The 26,248-nt window shown below is 32.4% G+C and overlaps 2 protein-coding genes across 2 annotated transcripts; one reads left to right on the forward strand and one right to left on the reverse strand.

Moving 5' to 3' along the window:
* Positions 1-3,677: 3,677 nt before the first annotated feature.
* On the reverse strand, positions 3,678-6,099 carry LOC110648087 (glyceraldehyde-3-phosphate dehydrogenase A, chloroplastic). The gene is made up of 5 exons (XM_021802198.2): positions 5,908-6,099; positions 5,694-5,810; positions 4,892-5,196; positions 4,551-4,795; positions 3,678-4,373 (listed from the first exon to the last, which is right to left on the reverse strand). Exons 1-5 carry the CDS (start codon positions 5,947-5,949, stop codon positions 3,871-3,873), a joined length of 1,212 nt encoding a protein of 403 aa, XP_021657890.2. The 5' UTR covers positions 5,950-6,099; the 3' UTR covers positions 3,678-3,870.
* A 3,770-nt stretch (positions 6,100-9,869) lies between these two features.
* LOC110648089 (heavy metal-associated isoprenylated plant protein 35-like) lies at positions 9,870-11,550 on the forward strand. The gene is made up of 4 exons (XM_021802201.2): positions 9,870-9,941; positions 10,401-10,529; positions 10,651-10,729; positions 10,826-11,550. Exons 1-4 carry the CDS (start codon positions 9,870-9,872, stop codon positions 11,485-11,487), a joined length of 942 nt encoding a protein of 313 aa, XP_021657893.2. The 3' UTR covers positions 11,488-11,550.
* Positions 11,551-26,248: the final 14,698 nt, after the last annotated feature.

Raw genomic sequence — 26,248 nt, forward strand, 5'->3', positions numbered from 1 at the left:
AATAAAGCAATATAATTAATATATTAAAAAATTAAATAAAATTTATTATTTAAATTATATGAATTAAAATTTCTTAATTCATATTAAAATAAAAATAAGTCTATTTTTATAGAAATAAGTGAATATTTAATTTAAAATTCAATTGATATCATTTATTTTATTTTATTTTATTATTTTTATAAGTTATGTTTATTTTATGAAAAATTTAACTTTTTAATTTTAAAAAAAAAATATATATTTTAAGTGTCCTTCACTATTGAACATTTAGAGTATACACTTTTTGATTTAATTTACAATGCATATTTTTGCATATGTTAATATTTAAGTGATAAAATGATTAATGACATTAAAAAATATTGATTAAATACCAAAATAATGGAGAAAAAAATACTCCCTCCGATTTATAAAAGTATGCTTATTTTTCTTTTTTATTTGTCCCATAATATAATCATGTTTCCTTTCTTTTTTTGGAAGATAATAATTTATTTAGTATCCTATTGTGCCCTATTTAATGACATCTCTATTCATAAATATATTTCATTAGTTAACCAAATATTTAAATAGACTATTCTTATCACCATTCATCAAATACATTGAAGTAAACAATTTTATTTTATTTTTCTCATGTTCAATATTTCATTATTGTTCTAAAATGTAATCAACTCCATATTTTTGTTAAAGAAATTAAATTTTGATTAGTTTCAAGGATTATTAATATAAAAATATAATAGGCAAAAAAAATTATAGTTAAACTATATTAACTGTTTTTTTTTTTTTTATCATGTGAAAATCAAATTACGCCTATAACTATGGAACGAGGGAATAATATGATGTTAATGATATGAATTGACGGAGTGGGTCTACAAGATTTTATAAAAATTAAAAGAAATTTTGACGTGTTATAATAAATGTTATTTCTTTTTTGTGCTGGAAAATATCTCATTAAATTAAAATTTTTAAAATTTTAAATTATAGTTGATGCTATCGGTGGACCTCAGGTTTTGGCCTTGTCATCACGTAACCCTCTAATAAGAGAAAAAGATGAGGTGGATAGCCTTTTAACAAGCTACTCTGATATTTAAGTCAAAAATCTCTTTTTTAGAGAAAAATAAGAGATTATTTTTGTAGAATAAAATATCAAGATGAGTAAATGTACTGATTTCTGGTCATTTGATTGATATTTATAGGTGATTTAAAAAATAGTCATTACTTTATTTATGGTGGTAATTTTAGCTAAATCTCCAGGGTGGTTTCTATGAAATCCACTCTTTACTAAATTACATACGTGATTATTATTCGGTCTGTGACAATAATTGTGATTGTTGTTTGATACGGCTTCTGTTCGTCTTTTTGGGCGAACGAAGCTTTTGTTAGATTTTGTCTTACTCTGCTCGTTAGATCTTTTAATACGCACTTTTGTTCGACTTTCTATTCTACCTCGTTAGAAGTATTTCTATCTTTGACTTTTCATGCTGGACATGACTTTAATTATTTGACTTAATTTTATAAGCGGGTGTATCAATACTTATTAAAAATATGAATTAATTACTACAAGGTCTTTAAAAAATTTTATTAATTACAAATTAAATCATATATTTTGACAAATTATTTTCTGAATGTTATAATTATGTAAAATTAAGTCCACACTTTGCCTTTCTCTCTCTCTCTCATGCCGCTCTTCCTCTCTCCATCTATTGTCTCTCTCCCCCTACCTTTCTCGGCTCTATCTCAGCCCTCAATTTCTCTCTCCCAAAGCAAATACAAACCATGCTAGATTATTCAGACATGACAAAGATTTGTAATTTAAAAAAGACCTTGTATAAGTCAAAACAGTCCTTAGGATCTTGATTTGGCAGATTCACCAAATCTATGAAGAATTTCAGCTACAAAGTAATCCAGATCATTCTTTGTTTTTAGAACAGATAAGGTAAAATCACTGCTTTATAAGTTATCAATGTTGATGATATGGTTGTGATAGGTGATTATCATGTTGAGATTTGTAGTTTACAACAGTACCTAGCTTTTGAGTTCGAAATGAAGCAGTTGGGAGAACTTATATACCTCCTTGGGATTGAGGTAGCACAATCAAAACTTGGTATTTTCTCATCTCAATGGAAATATATCCTTGATTTATTATTAGAGATAAGAATGCTTAGGTGGAAGCCAATCCATACTTCCATTAAGCAAAATCACAAGCTATTTCAATGCTTTAGTGCAATTTCTACTAACAAAGGGTGATACCAAAGGCTCGTGGAAAACTAAGTTATTTGTCTCATGCAGACATATATTGCGTATGCAATAAGTGAAATGAGTCTATTCATGCATGGCTCGCGTAAGCCTCACATGGATGTTGTAAAATGCATGTTAAGATCATGCGGTGCTCGAATTCATATCAGACCTAAAGATTTAGGTTTTTTATATTTCACAGATAAATTTTTTAATTTTTTAAATAAATTTTATTTATATTTTTTAATTTATTTAGAAATTTAAAATATTACTTCTATTTAATTTAGGTCTTTAAATATATTTTCTATTTAAATTAAAACTCTTTAATTTATTTCTACTTAGATTAAGATTTATAATTTTATAAATATCTATTGTATTTACATTATGTATAATTTTTTCAGATTGATTTTAATAAAGTTTTCTTTTTAATAAAGCTTATTTACTTTATTTTCTTAAATAAGTTTTATTTATATTTTTTAGTTTTATTTAGTAATCTAAAATATTACTTCTATCTAGTTTAGGTCTTTAAATATATTTTTTATTTAAATTAAAACTCTTTAATTTATTTTTACTTAGATTAGGATTTATAATTCTCTAAATACTCATTATATTTTCATTATATACAAGTTTTTCAAATTTATTTTAATAAAGTTTTCTTTTTAATAAAACTGATTTACTTTATTTTCTTAAATAAGTTTTATTTATATTTTCTAGTTTATTTAGTAATCTAAAATATTACTTCTATCTAGTTTAGGTCTTTAAATATGTTTTCTATTCAGATTAAAACTCTTTAATTTATTTCTACTTAGATTAAGATTTATAATTCTATAAATACCTATTATATTTTTCTTATGTACAAGTTTTTCAAGTTTATTTTAATAAAGTTTTCTTTTTAATAAAACTGATTTGCTTTATTTTCTCTTTAGATTCTATATTGAATTTATATTTTTTTAAGATATTAGATTAGATCTTGTTTATTTTCAAGGGTTTAATCATGTATCAATCTTTTTTCGCACTACTCGCTCTCGCTGTGTCATAAGATATTTGAAATCTGCTCTTGGTAAAGGGTTATTATATTCTCAAATCATGGTCTATTGAAGACAGAAGGTTACACAAATGCTAATTGGGTAGGTTTGGCTAATTGGAAAAGCTCTACCTCAGGATACTTCACATTTGCCGATAAGAATCTTATTATTTGGAGGAGTAAAAAGATCTGGTAGTAGTAAGATCAAGTGCTTGCATTTGGGGTATGTGAGTTACTTTGATTAAGAAATGAGTTGATTGACTTAGGTGTTAAATCAATAGTGGCAATGAATCTATATTATGATAATATGTTAGCTATAGAAAGTACTCATAATCTATATTAATATCGAAGTTGAATCTTATAATTTGAATTCCCTCCAAATAAATGTGAGATACAAGAATTCCATTGATAATTGGACCGTCTCAGATGATGATAAACATATGATTTGGTTAATTGATGCAATTCCTTATGCTTATTGCACAAACTGAAAGAGGAAAATGGTTCAATTCCACCATATAATTTTACATTATTGACAAAAATAGAAATGGGATGAAACTAGAAAGGAAGATCATCAAGAGGGCACAAAAATCAGAAAATTACATTGGAGAATAGACAATATTCTACTTCCAGTTGTTGGCAACAATGTCAGCCAAATCCACAACCCTTTGAGAGTAACCCCATTCATTATCATACCAAGCAATCACCTTAACCATATCATCTCCCATCACCATGGTCAGGGATGAATCAACAGTTGATGAAACATCTGTGCACCTGAAGTCCACTGAAACAAGAGGCTCATCACACACTGACAGGATACCCTTCAGCTCCTTCTCTGCACTGTCTCTGAATGCAGCATTTACCTCTTCTGCAAAGGTCTTCTTTGATACCTGCACCACCAGGTCAACAACTGATACATTTGGTGTCGGTACACGCAGGGCTATGCCGTTAAGTTTGCCCTTGAGAGTTGGAAGGACAAGGGCGACTGCCTTTGCTGCACCGGTTGAAGTTGGAACAATGTTTAGAGCAGCAGCTCTTGCCCTTCTGAGGTCGCGGTGGCTGGCGTCCAGTAGCCGCTGGTCACCGGTGTATGAGTGAGTGGTAGTCATGGTTCCCTTGATGATGCCTGCAGGTATCCACAAGTTGTCATTCAATTTTCAGTGGTTCATTTCAATATTTCGATTGACAGGCTAATAACTCAGTAATCGGTGCTTCAATGGTAATACAGCATACAGGAGGTTGAATTCAATCCCTGGCATCGAAATTTTTAAGAAAAGGGATAAAGGAGAGAGGAATTGATTACCAAACTTCTGATCAAGAACCTTGACAAAGGGAGCAAGGCAGTTGGTAGTGCAAGAAGCATTGCTTATAATAGGCTCATCAGGATTGTAGGCATCAGCATTTACTCCAACGACGTAGGTTGGGATGTCACCCTTTCCAGGGGCTGTGATGAGCACCTTCTTGGCACCTGCCTGAATGTGCTTGCCAGCACCTTCCCTATCCACGAAAACTCCAGTCCCTTCAATTACCAAGTCGATACCCAAGTCCCTGCATATCATTCAAATTTTGTTCTTATAATCAGATTTAATGCAATCTTAATCAGAGTAAGCAAGGAAAAGGAATAAACAAAGACTCTCAGCTTACTTCCAGGGAAGGTTGATGGGGTTGCGGTTGGAAACAACCTTGATGACCTTGCCATCGACAGAGATGCCATCCTCAGCAGGCTTAACATCAGCTTCGAAGATGCCAAGGGTAGAGTCGTACTTGAGGAGATGGGAGGCCTGCTTGACACCGCCAGTGTCGTTGATGGCGATGACATCCAGAGGGGAATCCTTACGCCCATGCCAGCACCTCAAGAAGTTCCTTCCAATCCTACCAAATCCATTTATGGCCACTTTTAGCTTTGCCTCAGCTGCAGTTTTCCTGTATCCCCCATTGCTGCTTCCCACCTTCACAGTCAAATACACAAAATTTGAGATGCTACCAATCCAACTTAACTACTAGAAGTCTACTCCTACTTCGCATCAGATGAAAGTATGTAACTTTTCAGTCTATAAAAACATTCTTAGAGAAATAAGCCTATATTTTGGCTTAGTAGCCTAGCAGTTTATGGTCTGTCTCACTGTACAGTTTGTCTAAAGTTCAATCTTGGATACTCTCTAATCCCTCTAAAAGTTTCTGATGTAATTCACAAATGTAGTATGCTAAAAAAGTTATATTCATCCATGGCAATTAATGAAGTTTTCTAGCCATAACAGAATAAGCTATAACCAGTTCTAACATTGTTTTGAAATTCCCAGTTGGCAATCTGTTCAATGTACTTACTAATTTGTATTCCATTGGTGTATATATATAACTTCAATGCTTGGTTTTTTTTCTTGATAGATAGTGGCATGCATCTAATAGCCTACTATATTAGTTTCTTATATGGGCATATGAAACTCACAGTAGAAGTCTTGAAAGCAACGACTGAGAGGAAGTCATCAGAAGTTTTCTTGGCAAAGGGAAGGAAAGCTGCTGAGTTGCGGAGGCCTGAGAATTCTTGGAATCCCTTTCCATTTCCCTGAACAGAAACAGAAATAAACAATTCAAACTTGCATATATATGATGATGATATATATATACACGCAAGTTCTGAACAAATTAAGAGAAAGAGAAACCTGAAGGGATGGTTTGGCTACAGCGAGAGTAGCCGAAGCCATAATGGATACACAGAAACCAGAAATATTTTTGCTGAAGCTAAAATTATAGCAAGCAATCAGCAATGTGTAGTAGAGGAGGTAAGTATAAGTAAGTGGTGGATGTTTTTAATCAGAGATGATGGGAAGGAATTGAAATAAGAAAGGATGAGACTATGGACAGCCTCATATTCAATGTATGGCTATGATTCTGCTTTGTGTTTGTGTCTCCCAATCTCTCTTCCCATATATATTTTCCATGAAGGAATTTAGTTATATGCATACGGGCATATACTGCATATAATAAAGTATCTTTTTTTCAAGTTATGGGCCTCAGACTCTTAATCTTATGAAGTGGGCCAATGACATTTTCTTCTGAATTTCAGTTGTGGTAATGAATTGAGCAACATTTCCAAGCAAAGAAAAGCAGTTTTAGCATAAACGATATCCTATTAATTGTTACTAGGTAGCAATCACATGTTATAGGGAAGAAATTTTAGATAAAAGTGTTGTAGGACGAAAGGCCAATTTTCGTTTGGCTTTATTGGGTCTTTTCCGGTCTTTACATCTTCCAATTTCCACATAACCATCTTCTCACATTCATTCTTTAATATATATATATATATATATATATATATATATATATATATATATATATGCAATGCAATTTGTGGTATGGAAGGCCTTAACATTTATGTGTGATATATATATATATATATATATATATATATATGCAATGCAATTTGTGGTGTGGAAGGCCTTAACATTTATGTGTGAATAAATGGGAATTACGCTTACCATTGTTGCAGTTATCTTGCCCCATTTTACAACAAGCCCACAGATTGACATAACTAGGCACCCAATTAAAACAATGCCCATATCTAAATTGTTTAAATTAATTAGGGACGACATCAGAGTGGGCTAGATCGCTTCCCCGTCCTCACCCCACAAGAATTAGGATCAAAGCAGAATGGATTTCCAATGAAAACTTTTTTTTATCTTTTAATTTAATTTATTATTATATAATATAAATTTATTTATTAAAAAATAAAATATAAGTTAGAAATATAAATTTTAAACATAAGTTTAATAATATGTTTATATTATGAGAATTTGGGTAGGAAGAAGGTCTTACTGTCTCTACTCCACACAATATCAAGGTCTAGTGAAGTAAAACCAAAAAAATGATTGGATTCAAAGCGGGTCAGATCGGATTTAAAACTTTTACCTACTATCTCTAAAATTAATTTATTTTATTAGTGAAATTTTAAATTCAAATTCTAATTAAAATCAATTGTACTAAAAAAATAATTTTTTTAAACAACTTTAAAAATATATTATCTCATATTAATTTAATGCATTTAAAATTATTTGCAAATAATTTTAAAATATTTCTCAGATGAAACAAATCTTGATCAATAAAAAGATTAAATTTCTCAAAACAAAAATTAAATAAGGAGGAACACTTATACATTGACTACGTTGTCCCATCTAATAATTAACATTTGCAATTTTATACCAACTATTACTTCAATTAATTAATTTGTTTTAACTTCTCAAAAAAAAAAATTGTTTTCAACATCTCAACTTAATTAGCTTATGACAAATTTGAATCATAGACACCTAAGAAAGCAAAAAAAAAAAAAAATCAGAATTGAATGTGTATGTTATATAAATTATGATTAAATGCAAAATATCCTTAAATTAAGATTTTATTTATTTTGTGAAAAATATTTTTTATATTTTTTAATGTTTAGACATTCAAAAAAAATAAGTAAACAAATATTTTTTTTATCAAAGGAAAAAACTAAGCTATTTAAAAAAAAAAATGACTTCTTCTTTTAAAAATAGTCATTTTTCAGATTTTGATAATTTTATTAAAATAGTTAATATTTATACATAATATAAATACATACCATTAATTTAATATTACAATCAAATAATAAAAAATATTTTTATTATGAAAATTATTTTTTATATGCAAATTGTGACTAATATTGAAATAGTATCATGGTTAATTTAGTTATACAATTGACATATTAGTAATTTAGACTAAATTCCTTTCCCTTCTTCAAAAATTTTCCATTAAAAAAAAAATTTCCATTGAAAAAAAAAATCAATGAATCTTGATAAAAGAAGAGGTGCCCAAAACACATACATGCTACTCCAGACATACCGCACAATATCCCCTTTTCTATCTAATTTTTGCTGTGCTGCCTTTCATCTTCTACGTGCCATTTCTTATTTTCTTTCCTTAAGACCTCAAATGGCTCCCAATTACAAGTTTACACTGTCTTGTTCATTATAGGGAGTCGCCATTCATCTGTTTTTTTTGAAATTTTAAAAAAAAAAAAAATCGATTTTTTTTTTTAATTTTTTTGAAATTGAATTTTAAAAAAAAAAATTTAAATTTTTTTTTTTCTAAATTAAATTAAATTAAATCGAATCAGAAAAAAAAAGTGTTAAATTAAATAAATTTAATTTAATTTAACTTATCAATTTTAGCTTCATTTTAGACTTTTTTTTAACTCATTTAGACTCAATTTCAGTTTTATTTTTTATTTTTAACTTTAATTTAAAATATAATAATTAATTAATTAAAAAATAATAATTAATTAATTAAAAAATACTAATTGCTTCGGTTGTATCAATTTTTTCATTATAAAATCGACTCAAATTGAATAAATTGAAATTTTTTAAAATAAAAAATTAAATTAAATTAATTTTATTGATTTTTATAATTTGAATCGAATTTTGTTCACCTCTAAACACAATGAGTTTATAATTCTTTTATTATAATAATAATAATAATAATTTCTTCTGTTAAATAATTAAATAAAAGGACTTAAACCTAAAATCTATCATATATTATTAAAAAAAATTATAAAATGACTAAAAAATTCAATTAATTTAAATACAAATTTTAATATTTTAAAACTTTCAAAAATAAAATAATTAAAATTATAAAAAAAAAATTACTCAATCATAATTAAATGCCAATTGATTAAACATAGGGAGAGACCTCTAAATACTGAAACAAATGGATGCAATGATGTGATTCAAAGCAAGCCCAAATGAATAGAGCATAAGCATGTTCAATGCCTAATAAATTATGGAATAAAGAAATGCCTCTCTTAATAATTTATATATTCTCATCAGCCATCATACCAGATTTCAACTTGGACTGCATTTGTTCTTTCATCTTTCCACTCCATTTTATATCTTATTAACTCTACGTGTACGGCTGTTATGCTCTTGCACTAGTGCAATTCTTACTTCTTTTTTTTTTTTTTTTAAATATGATTTCTATAATTACAAAATAAAGCTAAAGAAAGTGATTACTGATTGATTATCATGGGTTTTATAATTAATACTTAGACTGAATGTGGGATCCTTGTTGTCATTGCTTGCCTAATCAAACCAAATAGAACTTAATTGAGCTATTTAAAGAAAGAAAGAAAAAATCCATTCGACTAATACTTTCAAGAAAAATAAAATAAAATCCGAAAATTGGAAAAAATGAAAAGAGCTCTTACTTCTACGTATTATAAAAAAAAAAAATTATTGGCTTCATTTGAATAGAGATCTTAATTTGCTCTAATATTTATAGCAGAGGTAGGTCTAATTATATTATCAAATAGGTTTAATGACAAATAAACATTTCTATTTACATGCATTAGGATCTCTCAGTTCGAGAAAGAAAAATAAATTGATCGAACCATTATTCTTCACCTTAATTATTATTTGAACAAGTAAAAATTATGTTTTGGTCCGAATGGAGATAACATTTTTCTTTTGCATGTCTATGGAGTTTTGAAAAATCCAAGCATCTCGTATATAAGTAGAGAGGTAGGAATTTTTTGAATGAACCGCACTCTTTGGTATACGTCAGGAGTCCATTGGTCAGAAGAGCTAGGGGAAGCTTGAACCCGCTTCCTACAGTTATGAATATGAGCGCAATTGAAATTATACATTTCTGCATTGATAAGGCCAGTAATTCTGTATTGATAAGGCCGGTAATTGATTTTTTTTTTTTTTAATAAAAGAACTATGAAACTTTTGATTTCTCAAACCTAAGAGCAGTAGTGTGTGTCTGTGAGAGAGAGAGAGAAGAGAGAGGAGTTGGGGGGTGGGTTCCTCTGTGGCTGCACTGAACAGGAATCTCATGCAAGTATATTTGGCAATTTTCTACTGTTAACGAGGAAAGCAAAAGTAAAGTAGCGTAGCAATTGAGGATATAAGCTGTGTTTTTAGGACACTACACTGTTAAAGTGGAATGTTACAGGAAGAGAGGTCAAGTACCGAAATCTGCATTCATGTTTTGCGCTGTCCACTAATTGCTTTTGCGTTGGAACTACATGGAACAGAAACTTATATATATATATAAACTTACTTTACAAATTAAAAGGCTATTAAACGAACTCATTATTCCTCTATGGATCCTTCTGGTCTGCTTTTGTTGCATATAAATACAGCCTGAAATTCCAACTAGTCATTGCAGAAAAAGCTCTTTTCCCTCTCTTTTCCTGTTCCCTCCAGGCCCTTCTTGCTTCTGTTACATTGCTTGCTGTCAGGAAAATATGTCCAAGGAAGCAGACTTGAAGGTGCCAATTCCAGAAAACTTATATCCCTTTCCATGTAGTTTCTTTCTTTCTTTTTTTGTTTGCTTTGTCTGTTTTACACTTTGCTCGAGACTAAATTGCGTTTTAATTCGATTGATTCCAGAAGATTGAACTCAAGGTTTCTGTCATCTGCTGTGATGGCTGTAAGAGGAAAGTTAAGAAGATTTTACAGAGTATTGAAGGTAAATAATGAATAAAAAGGCTCAGAATTCTCTCGTTCGTTTGTTGTTTTCAACCGTCCTCTTCCCTTGCTAATTAGTCTGAAACTCATTTATCAGGTGTTCTAAAGACTGAAATAGATCCTTTACAACCCAAAGTTACAGTCTTAGGAAATGTTGATCCACAAATTCTGATAAGAAGACTCTTGAAAGCTGGAAAACAAGCAGAAATGTGGAGCCAGGGGAGTCAGAATGCTGGAAAAGAAAAGAAAGAAGCAGATATCTCTGTAACAAAAGAGGAAGACAAACCAAAATCTGAGTGTGGTCAAGCAAAATCCTCCAATTCATCCAGCAATTCTACTGATAAGAATAAAGAGGCTAAAAATTGTGGGGATGGAAGTGAAAATAAAGCTCCAAAGAAGGATCAGAAAGACACAGCAAATAGCAATGTAAATTCTTCTTCCAGCCCTGAAATTGTCAAGACGGAAAACCATCTGCTTCCGCACCCACAACCCAGTAACACCAACTTTCCAAGCATGTTTCAGGATTTGGGTAATGTCAGCACTTGGAATCAGTATTGTTACAAGGTTGAGCCTTATGCAATTGCCATACCCTATTATGCATTACCTTCATACACAGTTACTCCTCTGTCTCCAACCTGCTATGGCCAAGAATTTCTACACCAAGAGCGGCCAGTATTTCAACAACCATTCCAGGCACCAGCAGTACGAGTTGGTGATTACTTTAGTGACGAAAACACCATGGGATGTCATGTAATGTGAGACCTGCATGGCTATGCAATGAAGATGAGGAACAGGACAATTTGTCATAAGGTGGCTGATTCATTCAAATACACTTCTTGTAGTCTTTGAGAACTTCTGTACAACTTAGTTATTAACAATCTAATTCCTTGGACTCCATGACTTCACCAAAGAAAGAACATCTATCTGGTATCCTCCTAATCTGAGTTATATATCTCCCTACTCCTTACTCCAGGTTCTGCACATAAAAGAAAGGAGGTTTCCTGGGTAGTTCGAAAAATCTTCAAGGGGAAGAAAGGGGCTGTTAGGATTTAAAAACCTAATCTATTGCAAGTTTGACACTCCATCATTGACTTATTAGTCAAATGGGGGCTAGAATTCAATATCTCATAGTTCTGTATACGAATAGTAAATCCTGGTACCCTCATCCCAAAATTTCTAATCCAGCAGTCAGATTTACTACAGTGCTGAGTTGAAAGAAAAAGAAAGGTTCACCATTGGATTTGATAGCCTTTTTTCGCGGTACAAGAAATACTTGACAAGAAAAGAACAGAAGGAGGCCACTAGCAGCCTTTGCTTTTGTTCTCTTCTTTTTTACTCTCGCCAATAGCCACATCTATAAATTCGTGGCTATTGCTGCTTTGATTTTGTCGTTCGTTTTATCACTTGATTTGCTTCTTTCTCTTTGTGCTCCCTTCTTTCCTTCTTTTCATTTCACTTTTCCTTCCCTCCCCAGGTTTTTGGTTCTCAATTCTCATCCTCCCTACCCCACCATAATCTGCCCTCATGTTTCTAAGTTACCCCATTCACTAACACCTATTTTGAAGAACTCAAAAGAATATTTTCTTGAAGTTAGGCATGGCCACATGCTGGTTCTGGTTCACCCAACCTATGAATCAGAGTCTACTTATAAGTTCATAAATTTGGTCATAAAATGTACAGTAAATAAGATTTCAACATGTAAAAATAATGTTAATTTTTCTTTAACTTAGATAAAATAGTAATAAATAGTTGAATACCATGGATAATTAAAGATAAAGATTTAGTGATTATGTAAACTTTGAGGCTATTCTATTTTATCATTGATTTACAAGTGATAGTCAAGAATTCCCTATGATATAGCTAAGGTGGTCACCCAAACATTCCATCTTACCACTAAAGCAAATGCCAAATTGTAATTAATGAAGTTGGTCATTTCCTACTAGGAGTTCACTTGAATAACAAATTCTAGTCGTAGGGCCCTTGTGCAAATGGAGGTGGAATGATCGTGAAATTGCATTATCACAGGTAAAATAAGAGAGCATTACCTTTTCTATTAAAGAGGAAGACCCCCTCCATTCAATTGTAAATTTGAAGACATATCGCCTTTGTGTAGGAATCAGCTCCTCGGCTTTGCTAGAGTTGATATAAAAACTACTTAAAATAGAAAAAAGGTTTTCTTAGATTTTTACATATTAGAATATCAAGTTGAGGCTTGATTAGGGTTCAACTCGAGTTCCAAATTACAGTTAAACAAATCAAACCTAAAAATGATTTGCTTAACACCTTAGAAAAATTATACATAATAATTAGCAGCTGAGGTAGTGTTTTTGTATAAATGAATTCCATAAATTTTGTAGAATTCATTTGTAAATATAAAAGTTTAGTATTTTGTTTAAATGAAAATTCATTTGAAATTATTAATATTCAATTCTATGGAATTTATTATAATTAAACCAAATTTCATCAAAATTTATAGAATTTGCAAATGAATTTCAAACTTAAAATTATATATATTTCAAGTGATAAAATTATATTCTCATTATACATCATTTTATTTTATTTTATTTATTTCAAAAACAAAATTCATTTCATTTGAAATGAATCCATATTTAATATAAAATATATTAATCACAGAAATTCATTTGTAAATGAATTATATCATAGAATTTATTTACAAATAAAATGAAATCTTTCATAAATTGAATCAAATAGGTCATAAATATTCAATTTCTCTTCTGTGCTGGTTGAAGATGTTCAATTTAATCCATTTTAAAATTTTTATCCAAACTAATTCAAAATTTTCTATTTAACTTAATTTTAGTTCAAAAAATTTAATTCCATCATGATAGCTAAAGCACTATTAGGAATAAACTTATTCTTTCAAGAATACACGTTGAAATTTTCCATGCACTAGACTTTGCAGCAAAAGTACCTAAATACTTTGTACACTAAAAAAAAAAAAAGAATTAGATTAGCAACTAATCAAATCGGTTGCTAATCTACTTAAATCGGTTACTAATTGATTTAACAATCGATTCAGTCAATTCAATGAATCAGAATAATGAAGCACCAACAATACATTCTCAATTGTTCATCAGCTATTATGCTTAAGCCTGAAATGATTGATTTCTTAAATGCATGACACTAACTCACCTTTGATTACATATATTTTAAGCCATGATCCTAGACGACTTTCCTTCCCAAAGTTTCAAGTAACGAGACTATTGCGGTTCATGAAAATTACTAATGAGTATGGACTTCCAAAATAGAGAAAAAAAGAGCTAGTAGGCCTAGGATATATTCATTAGAAGGTGGTTAGTTCCTATTAAGTGGCATTCAATTAAGGGTAAGATTGAAATTCCATAAAGATAGGAATTGTCATATTTGACCAAAATTCTTTCTGTTTTTGATATATATATATATATATATATATATATATATATATATATATATATATATATATAACTGTAAAATTACTCTCTTTGCGACTTGAAGGTGACTTGAAGATGTAAAGGTAAAATTGCATACATTAACTTGCCAAAGCCCATAAATGAGATATTTCATTACTTCATACACTAAATTATCCTTTTTAGTAGTGTCAATGTATTCAATTAAATTTACTTATACACATGATGATACACAAACTTACATCATGCCCATCATGAATATGTTTGGCATTACTATTATATTCTTATGTTACTATTTTATAATCGCTGATCATAAAACCTCTATTTTTTAAAAAGTAATTTACCTAAAAAAATTGTTTAAAATGTGTTTGAGTAAATTTATTGTTTAAAATGTTATTATGGGCAAAATAACCAAAAAAAAAAACTATAAATATTCTATTTTAACTTTATTATCAATTAACTATTTATCTTATTCTTATTAATTTTTTATAACTATATTCAAATTATATAATGAAATGTATTTGATTTTAAAGTTTTTTTTATTCATGATAAATATTAATAAACATCAATAAAATATTTTAACTTTATTAACAATTAACTATTTATTTTATTCTTATTAATTTTATAACTATATTCAAATTATATAATGAAATGTATTTAATTTAAAGTTTTTTTTATTGATGATAAATATTAATAAACATCAATAAAATATTTTGCCAATGATCGTCAGACGATTCTCACCGAAGTGGAAAAGTGATGAGTCGTTATTTTATTTTTGAGAAAAATTAAAGAAAACTATTTGTAAAATAAAGATTTATAAAGACCACTTCTAAAATAGAGATTCTAGGTTCGGGGTCCGGGGTCCGTGTACGGGTGGAGAAGGTGTTAGGCACCTCATCCTTCAATGGGGGTAAGCAGATTTAGCGATGTGTTATTCATAATTTAAGATCGATAATTTGGGAGTTAGAATTATGATATTAGTCCCTATTATTGATAAAAGGAACAATTAATATTTCATCATTTTAGGTTTCCCAAGAACAGGAGTGTATGGGATAACCCTATATAGTGAATTGATGTTGTGTTTGTTTAACTTCTTATGTATTTGTTAAGTTCCTCCCCCTCCTCTCCCCCCTCGAATTAGGACTCTAATTCCAAAGGGGTGTTATTTTGTCCCCAGAAATTCATAACAAGTGAGGAGGACTCTCGGTTCACACATTATGTACTTCATCATTGACATTCAAATAACTGAGGGGGTAGTGTGTATAATGGATATACAAGAATCGATATGGGTATAGATTTTCATTCTTTTTAATTATGACTCTAATTCAAAAGGAATACGTTAATTAAAACCTAAAGAATTCCCTTCATTAATGAGGACTCTCAATTAATAAAGGGAGGTCTCATCATCGGCATAATTACTAATAAAACCTTTACCCGTATCGTTTCATCTTAAACGATTTAATGTTTTGGAACTTTGGTATTTGTTTGATTAAGCTAAACTGAAGGAAGGACTCTCCCTTCATAATATAAGTATGAGGACTTCGAGAAAGACTCTCCATCGGGTCCCAATATAAAATTTGAGATTCTTGGAAGGACTCTCCCGCAAACCAATTACTAGAATGTGTGATAAATTTTATTTGAAATATTCTATAAAAAATAAGTGCTGAGATTATCCAGGAAATGACTGCCTCCCGATCTCTCAATTTTATGCCGAACAATTTTATAAGACTACGAGAATTTCAAGAAAGGACTTTCTCCCGATCCCTCGAACTTAATACCGAATAATTTTATGAAATATAAAACTATGGGAATTATAGGAAAGGACTCTCTCCCAATCCCACTATTTTGAAAAGTAAATTTTTAATAAAGGTATAAAAATCACGGATGTTGAGCTGAACTCTTTCCCGATCTCCCTCTAGAAGACCAGAATAAGAATAGTGCATTAGGTGCGTAATTTCTCGATCTCTTTACTATCCGAACTTTCTTGCTTTCCAATCTCATAACTTATTGTCTGAGCTTCTTCCTTTAACTTTCGATTTTGTGTCTCATTGTGTGAGCTTTTCTTGGTTCCGATTTCATAACTTATTGTCCGAACTTTTCTCGGTTTCCGATTTCCTTTTAATTCCCCAAACCTTTTTACGTCTACCCGAACTACATCTATTTATCCCAATTATTTTCTCTTTAATCAGATCAGAACTCTTCATGTCATCGCTCGTATTTAACTTATTTCCATCCGAACTCTTTGCAAAACTTATGAGATTCCAGTAACTTTTATATCACTTGAACTTTTATTCTCGTACTAAAAAAAATAAAAATAAAAATAAAATTCTTTTGAGATGACGCAGACGTCATAATAAAAAGCTAAAGGTAATATTTGTGAGATAAGTCAATCCGATACTAACCTATCCTGAAAGTTCGATATGACATGGTATCTTAAGAGTTCTTACACCAAAAACACAGGTCAGGCATATTCAATCAGAGAGCGATAGGTTAAAGCGCTTACCTATGGAGAGCTGAAGTGATGGAAGAGCCGAAACTAATATCCCACAAAGCTGGAATTGCTAATGATAAGGTGACAAAGTGACTTGAGCTACTGTAAGCAAGAAAAAACAAGATTTTGGATACGAGCTAAGATTGGACCACTGAGCTGGTGTGCGAGTCTACCGAAGATATGGATTACCGTATTAGTAGCTTTGGTAATAAGACCCTCTAGAAAACTTGTTTCTAGAGTCCATTAGAAATTTAAAGAAACTCAGAATGAGGATGATGATGCTACAGTAATATTCAAATTCAAAGACTCCCCTACAGAGACTATGTAATGCCCTCACTTTAGGTAGTCCGTACATTCTACTGTTCCAATGACTAACATCTGTTCGGACAGCTAGGATGTCTGGAACTACACTCAAACTAGAGTGAGGAGGCATAAATTAACCGAATAAAGACCAAGAAAAATTAAGAAAAAAATAAAAGAAATGAATTACAAATGAGTTAAACGAGCCGGGGTCACAGCGATGGGTGACCGTACGGGGAAGCGACTGTGAAGACAGTTGATGATCCCAGACCCACGAGGAACCCAAAGAAAATAATTTTTAGGACTCCAATGAATAGTTATTGAGGTCTAAATGACATTAGAAATGCTAAAAAAAATTAAAGAAAATTTATTTATCGGTACAGACTAAAAATAACCTAATGAGCCTAATGAAAGGCATTTTGATCATTTCAACCCCAGAGTTAAATTTTGACCTAAGTGTTAATTAAAATGAAAGAGATTAAAATACATTAAAATAAATTAAAGTTAGGAATTATGATATAAAAAATGAGAAAAGAAAAGGAAAAGAAAGAGAAATAAAAATGTGAATTTAATTATGATGTCATAAATACATAATTACAAATTATGACCAATAAGAATTTGACAACCAAGTATAAGAGATAAGAAAGAAGATTAAAGGAGACAAATTTAACTAAAAAGAAGTCATCTTCTTCCCTTTCCCACTCCATAGCCGAACCACCATTCTTCCTCACCTTCCACCATTTTTCTTGTTTTCAAGTTTAATTTTCTTAAGCTTTCTCACCCGAAAACCCTAAACCATCTTCACAAAAATTAATCCTTACATCAAAAGGAATATTTTGATGATCAAAAAGAGAAGAAATTCTAAGTTTATACAAGTCAAGAATTGAACTACAAAGAGGTTAGTGCACTAAACTCCTAATTTCTCTTCTTTAAGCATGAAAATCATGCTAAACTAAGTGTAAATTTTATGAAATTAAAAAGAAATTTTGAGAAAAAGGGGCACTTGAATTTCGGCAGCCCTAAGAGTAGTATGAAATTGATGGTTTTGTTGGTTTTAAATGGGTTGGGGAAATGGATTAACAAGGTTAAAAGTGTTAGAATTTATTTACTTAAGTGTATGTGGGATTTGGAAAAATTGAAATTAGGGTTTGATCCTGAATTGGGGATTTTGTGATTTGGCTTGTAATTAATGTTGTTGAGACTATTTGTTGCCTAATTGAAGTGCTATGTATGCCAATTGAAGTAAGGGAGCTGGAGGAAATTGAAATTGGGAGTGTAATTTTTCATGCAGGTTTGGGACTCAATGAGTCTAGTGTGTTTGATGAACCATAACTAAAATTGTATGACTTCAATTGGTATGAGGCCAATTGGAGGTGAAATCAGACCCAAAAAACTCCATTTTTCATGAAGAAAACATGTCCAAGTTCTACCAATTTACTGTCTCAATCCAGATATCTATACACTAAACCCAGAAAAATGACCAAATGAACAGTACATGTTTATTTGGCCATAACTCCCTCTAGATAGGTCCAAATGACCTGAATTTTATATCGTTGGAAAGATTAGACATAGGATTACAAATTTCATTGAGAACACCAAGCCCAGAAATACCTCTAACCAAATAAAATTATTGACCTAAGTTAGGTCACTAAACTGATCAGAATCAATTCTACCCAGAATTTCCTGGACATAGACCACCTGACTAGTTTTGGTAAAATGGCCATAACTTGATCTATAAAAATCCAAATGTAATGAAACCAATGGCAAAATTTTATAAGACATAGTCTACAATATTGATCTTTTGACCAAAACCCATAACCTAAAGGAACTAGGTCAAATGGTTAGAAAAATTTAGCACATCAAAACTTGGAGTTTGACCAAATTACACTTGACCCCAGAACAGTCTTTAAGTCATAACTCCGACTAGAAAACTCTAATTGGGAAGAGCCCAACTATTCTGAAAACCTAAGAAACAGGGATCCAACTTTGATTTAGAGACTTGCCTTAAATTGTGAATGTAAGAACCCTGAAATGAAAGTCAAAACTACTGACCTGAACATGGACCTTGAAGACACAGGAAACATGAGTCCAGGCCAGTGATTTGGCTATAATTAATTCTACAAACTTTGAAAAATTGTAATTAAAATTTTTGAGTGACTATAAGACATAGGGTAACAACTTCTATGAAGAACCTTAAGCCCAAAAATGACTGTAATAGGTCTAATTAATTAGACCAAGATAGACTCCAGAATCTGCCTAATTCTGGACCTAGAAAGGGACAGTGAACCAGTTATGGCTATTTGACAATAACTTGAGTTCTAAAACTTCAAATGAGATGATTCAAAAAGGAAAACAAAGACAAGACATAGAGGGACAATTTCCATGAAGGAAGTATAGCCAAACAGTGGCCACATCTTGGCCAATTAGTTAGATGAATTGAAGACACTAAATCTGGACCTTGAGAAAGGTCCATAAAATAACTGAGTATATGAGATGAAATGAATTAGAATAAATTGTTAAACATAAAAATGACATGAATTAATGAAATTATAAATACTTAATAATATTATTCTACCCAAAGTACACCTAGACTCATTTATATAACTTGGATCAATTGGTATACCAATTAGGGACTATATATTACAGTACTGCCCACAGGGATAATCATTGACAAACAACATATGTCTAAGATGATTGTTCTACTGGCTTTATGCCTGCTCGATGGTCATAGTGCCAATTTTCATTAAGCCAGCCCGCTGGCCTTGTGCCTGATATGACCTTTAAATACTGGGTAGACATACGGATGTCTAACTAGTATACTCCCGTGTATCCAGTCTTTATAGTCTGTCATAGGTTACTTAGGCACAGTTATGAGAAATAAAATTTTAAATTCAAATAAGTACATGAGAGAACCATTAATATAAATTATATAAGACCGAACATAAATTACATGAATAAAAAGATCCCGATTAATTTAATTGCTTCCAAAGTGATAAACAAGTAAAAAGACTGCAAATTCATATAATTGTATGTTACTTTATAAGGTTATACTTAAAATAATTATTTTAAATTGTTTAGTTTTTTTTTTTTTTAATTATGCACCACTAAGCGTTATGCTTAGCACGTTGATTTTTCCATCGCATAGGTACAAGAGACCCACAACAGCAGCAGTAGAGCCTAGATAGGATTTGAGCAGATCTACTACAGTGTAAATTGTTACCTCATTAGTTATTTTGGTAGGGCTCATGTACATATTAGATTTTACATTTTGGTATTATATGTAATTAAATGATGTAACTAATTTTGGATTGTATATAAATTGTAAATTATTGTATATGTAAACTTTATATGAATGAAATGTAATTTATTTTCTTGAAAATTAATATGAGCATGAGAAATGATATGATGAATGAATAGATGAAAGGAATATAATTTGAATTTAACAGGTAAAATAAGTAAACTCGCCATGCACTACTAAAACAGAAGAGACTCTGTCCGAGTCTCCATCAAAATGAAATGGGATAAAAAAAAAATTCTACATGTACGATAATACGATTAAATAAAAAGTAGAATAATATTGTACCAGACAAGACGAGATAGGGTGCTCCGGCATCGAATGTAGCACACCTTGCTCAGCTACACTGTAGACGGGTGAGGGGTGTTACAGACTAGCCCCTCTTCCTTCTACAGTATTGTATGCAAGTATTTATAGGAAACGGGGGCTCCAAATGGAGGGTCAGGATTTCAAAAGGAAGAAATGAAGAGTCTGAATTTAAAAGGACAGGATCCAACGTCTTGGAATTAAAGAGAATCAAAATTGTAGGTTTTGATTTCATTCAGGATTTCTGTCCTTCATTCTTTAATCTAACGATCAAAGGTCTTGCCTTATAGAATAGATCCTTGGGCTGGGAATGAAAAGTGCAGAATTAGTCATTTACTTTTAATTTGACTGTCTTAAACTCATCTTTACAAGTGAGATCAATGGTGTGAATTGAGGTATACTAGGATGCTTTAACCGCTTGAGATCTGATGGTTCGGGTTCGTCCTTACAAATGGAATGGATGATGGGGATTAGATCATACCCCATATACTTTAACCAACTCAAATCTGACGATGGGGGAATTAATCTTACGGTTTAAGGGTCATGATTGAAAGCGATTTGATTGCCCAAACCTTCCGATCTCTATTGTTCATTTCTTGGTCTACCCGATCTCTTACTATGGTTGGTAGATCTGGGACCTCCTTTCCTAATCTCTTGACCCAACTCCTTCCGCGTCCGATCTCTCCTTGCTTCCTGAACTCCCTCTTATCTCTTCTACATATCTGGTATACATCTATGAACCTCGAATAAAGGTGAAGCATTAAAATTTTCAATTACCGATGAGTCGCTTTGGGTTCTACAAGCATTAAATGCCAAAGCCTATATATATGCGGGAGGGAATCCTGTCATTCTCACATTCTTTTCTCCGATGAATTTCTGATGGATTCTCTTTCTAATTCTTTTTTTTTTTCAGCACAGATTCTCATCATGACAACCGTCTAGATCTTTTTTCGATAGCCTTCTTTGCCTGTCACTTGAAAATGGACAATTCCGACGATCAGAGAATTATGAGAACATCATCTGATGATGGCAAGGGAACTAAACTAATTAGCCGATTAGGGTCCAAAATGACTACCAAGTAGATCTCTAATCGACTTACCAATCTAAGCCGCGGACCAATCTAGGGCAAGGGGATTGCTAATTTCAATCTTGATGATGGTGACCGCCTCTTGAAGTTCATTTGGCTCCTAACCATCTCAGGAGTCCCAATCGTAGCTCGATTCTGGTCGATGACATCGACGATGACACTGAGCTTTCCATAGTCTTTACCATAGTTGACAAGAGCTACCTTCCCGTTCTCCACTTATCTCTTAAACGGCATCTTGGGATCGGGAAAAGTCCGAACTGTGGGAGCAAGATAGGTAGAATATAGGGTAGAGTAAGGGATATTTGTAATTACTGATATGGAGAGATCACCCAACGATGTAATTTGATCTTTTAGAAATGAAATGGACTTTTATTTTTTTTAAATTGATTTTATTTATTCTGTTTTTATTTTATCTTATCTTTGCGTTACATTGGTCATCTTTCTGATATGATAATCTTGTCCGATCTGATCCCTAATCGAACACTTATTCAACCAATCTCTTTGGTCCGAAATCAATTGCTATTTGATCTACGGTCAATCCCCGTAACTAATCTCACTCGCCCGATCTCCTCCCCATGCTTCTGGAATTTTCTCTTATCGCAAAATTGAAATGATTGGATTTCCCCTAACCAATGCATCACCTAGGGCCTCACGAGCATTTAATACTCAGACGAGTATAAATAGGAGGGGGGTGTAGTCATTTGCACACTTATGCTATTCTCAACATCTCCGAGCAACCCGATATTCTCTCTCAGTTTCTGAATTTTTCGATGCCGATTTACACTTTGGTAAGGGTTTTAATCTTTTTTCGATCAAATTTATTTTTATTTTTCGAAAATGAGCGATACCGAAGTTCAGAGAATTACAAGCCCTCAAAAACTTGGTATTCTTGTTGCCTATCTACTGCCCAAGGTGTATGGACAATCTTTAATGAAGGAAAGTGCCAAGAAAGAAGCTTGAATCTCATATGCATGGAGCTTCCAAGTCATGTGGCAATGGAGGTTTGTTGGGAGCAAATTTCGGCTGGTTCTAAGGTTGAAGATGAAGATGTGTATTCTGCCCAAGATGATGAGTTAGTGGTCCACTTTGATGGGTGAGTGGAGCACTAAGCTTAAATTAAATATTAGTTTAATATAAGATTTCATTTTCCCACATTAAGCTCCTCATTTTTGCTATTTACATTAGTTACCACTAATTTAATTTTTCATGAAATTTTCCAAGTGTAATATTATTTATTTTTAATGGACATTTAGGTTAAAAGACAACTCGGGGTGTCAAATGACCACAACGCCCCTATTCGGGTTGTATTCCCGATTTTTCGGTAACACCGGATTTTGTCCGTTTTTCGATTTCTCACTTTTCTTTGTACTAATTAATTAATTTTTCTTTGATATTTCTAATGGTATTTATGCTTAAATAAATGTCTATTTGAGTCTTAAAAATATTTTCCAGAGTTCCCCGCGGTCCAGGGCTAGTCAACGGTCCACGCTGCGACTTCCCGGTGCGGTCACCCATCGCTAGGGTTCTCGGCTCATTTAACTTGGTTACATTTCATTGCTATTATTTTTCCTTTGTTTTTCTTGTATTTTCTTTTCTTGTATTTCATTATTTTATGTCTCCTCATCAATATCTAAATGTAGTTCTAGGCATCCTAGCTGTCCGGACAACACTGGTCACAGGAACAGTAGAACGCACTACCGAACATAGGGGTGTTACAATTCTCCCCCCCTTAAAATAAATTTCGTCCACAAAATTTTACCCAATAGCTATCTTACAATAGTCATACGTTTATTTTCTCCTTTCTATATGATCGTATAATCTTCTTTCCCTCGAATTTGTATAAGACTTTTAACAATCTAATACAACATTTAATTTGTTTGTATAACACCAATCTTCTCTTACTATTGTGCTGTCTAATATTTTGGTTTATGTTCCTTCTTGAATGACCCCTTGAGGTCATGTTAGAATGATTTATCTAGTCATTGGTCCTCTGACCATTCTAGTCCATAGTCTTCCTCACATTCGTAACATTTCTTTGTGATATCTGAACCAACTGTTCAAATTTTTACTTCCACAATTCTTTTTATCTGTCAATATTCTATAACTTACTTCCTTTTGTACTAAACTATAACCTTTCGATATTCTAACTTTTGAGTTTTAGATCCCTAAGTTGGATTTTCAAACTTATTTCTAACAATTAAATTCTGTCCTGGCATAACTATTCCAAAACAAATGCCATTGGCAACTATTCTCGTCTAGGTGTACTATCGGGTAGTACGTAGCTCTACACAATAATCTCAAGTTAGTACTGTAATCTGCAGCTTACAGTATAAACATCAAGAACATTGCATAGTTACTACAATACATCCCAATAGATCAAATTTTCTGATATTTTATCCTTTTCGAATTTACTGATATCCGAAACTTATTCTGATTACAATATTCACTGACAATTACTAACTATAACATCTTTGCCCTCATTTAGACCAAGTCTATTACCACAACTTACTTTTACTTCCTCTTGCCTTACATTAAATAGGCTTGTCGTTTAGCTTTATAATTTATGGTGTGTTAGAAAATACTTTTCGCCAATAAACTCTCCCAAAACTAATTTACTTATTATCACAATCCTTATCTTAAAGAACTAATCACTAATGCATCAAAATTTATTCCCCTGTAAAGGAATAACAACAGAACATATAATTCTAACACTAACATAAAAGTATTCAGACTCCAGGTCAAACAATACATAAACGAAGAGTGCCATCCTTCTTCTTAACAAACAATATTGGCGCTCCCATGGTGACACACTATGGCGGATGAAGCCCTTTTCAAGTAGTTCTTGCAACTATACCTTCAACTCCTTCAACTCTGCTGGTGCCATTCTATATGGTGTTATGGAGATTGGATTCACACCAGGCATAACATTAATTTCAAACTACACCTTTCTTTCTGGAGGTAATCCTGGCAATTCATCAGGAAACACATCTGGAAAGTCATATACTGTAGGGATGTCCCTCAATGCTGGATTCCCCACTTGGGTGTCTACCACATGTGCCAAGTATGCTTCACACCCTTTTCTAATCATTTTTCTGGCTAGTGCAACCGAAATGATGTTTGATGGCAATAGCTGCCTCTCCCCATGTATTACCACATCACTGTACTGAGGGAGACCAAGAGTGACGGTCTTCAATCTACAGTCAATCATGGCGTGATGCCTAGCTAACCAATCCATGCCCAAGATGATATCATAATATCTGAAGGGCATTTCAATGAAATCAGACAGAAAAGTGTGTCCTTGGATCACCAAAGGACAATCCCTATACATTCTATTAACCCTGACCTCTTGTCTTAGCGGACTTGTTATTAGCACCTCAAACTCCATTTTTGTACATGGAACAGCAATGCAATCAATGATGCTAGCAGTCACATAAGAATGGGTAGAACCCGGATCAAATAACACAAACACATCTTGATTAGAAGTTGAGAAGGTACCAGCCACAACATCAGATATCTCGACTTCTTCCCTCTGTCTCATTGCGTAGACGCTAACCGGAGCATTGTCTTGCTCTGACTGTTTCACAGTGCCTTGGCTGCCTGCTGGGCTACCTCTACCCCTGCCTCTACCTCTGCTGGGTGGTTGTGAACTTCTGGTGATAGGGCTCTGAACTGACCCTTCTGCAGTAGTAGGAGGTGGTTCAACTCTACGGGCACTGGTGCAGTCCTTGGCAAAGTGTCCTATGCCTCCACAGTTATAACAGGCTCCTATGGCCTTGTAGCATACCCCACCATGATTTCTACCACAAGTTTCACATTGGCAGGGAGGGTAGGAACTTCTAGTTGTTTGACGACTGGACCTTGGTGGTCTCTGCCTTAATGATCCACCTCTGTTATATCCCTGAGCTCGGGGCTCCCCAAATTCTTTTCTCTTTCTCAAATTACTGCTTGAGCTCTGACCCATAGGTTTCTCCCTCTTCTCTATTTCATGCTGCCCTTGTGGGGGTTGGGTCTGTACTTGGGCTTGGGCTGACAGATTATCAGCCATTTATTGAAAGAAAGTGGCCATTTGCTGGGCCATTTGTGTAGTAATTTGTACCGGTAAAACTGGTACAGTCGGGCCTTCAACACTTTGTCGAGCTGGGGCCTCAACTTGTACCTCAGCCTCTATCGATTGATCGACTGAACGATCACCCTCTTCCATAGTCAATGCGAGGATCTTAGACCTCCTGAACAATTAACACAAGGAGATTTCCTCCCGTTAATGCATTTTTATAATGTAATGTACTGTATGTATCAAACAATGAAATTGAGCAGTTGTATTATGAAGAAAGAATATTTAAATTATAGGTGAAAACAGAATTTAAAAACTTTGCTCTGATACCACTAAAACATGTCACACCCTACCCCTCTGTAAGGCATAACATGATCCCGTAGTATACCTAATGAATTACCAATTTCGTCTACTGGTAACCCATTAAATATACTACAAGGGATTTTAAAACTTTTCTTTCTTCTTTTTACAGTGGTGAGCACTATTTACAGGTGTTAAAAACATTTTTTGAACCGAAGTGAAACAGCTAACACATTTGAATTATTAGTAATTTCTGTAAAAATTTTGGTGGAGTGCCATCTGT

The sequence above is a fragment of the Hevea brasiliensis genome, unplaced genomic scaffold, assembly GCF_030052815.1.
Source record: "Hevea brasiliensis isolate MT/VB/25A 57/8 unplaced genomic scaffold, ASM3005281v1 Scaf1, whole genome shotgun sequence".
Taxonomy (NCBI): domain Eukaryota; kingdom Viridiplantae; phylum Streptophyta; class Magnoliopsida; order Malpighiales; family Euphorbiaceae; genus Hevea; species Hevea brasiliensis.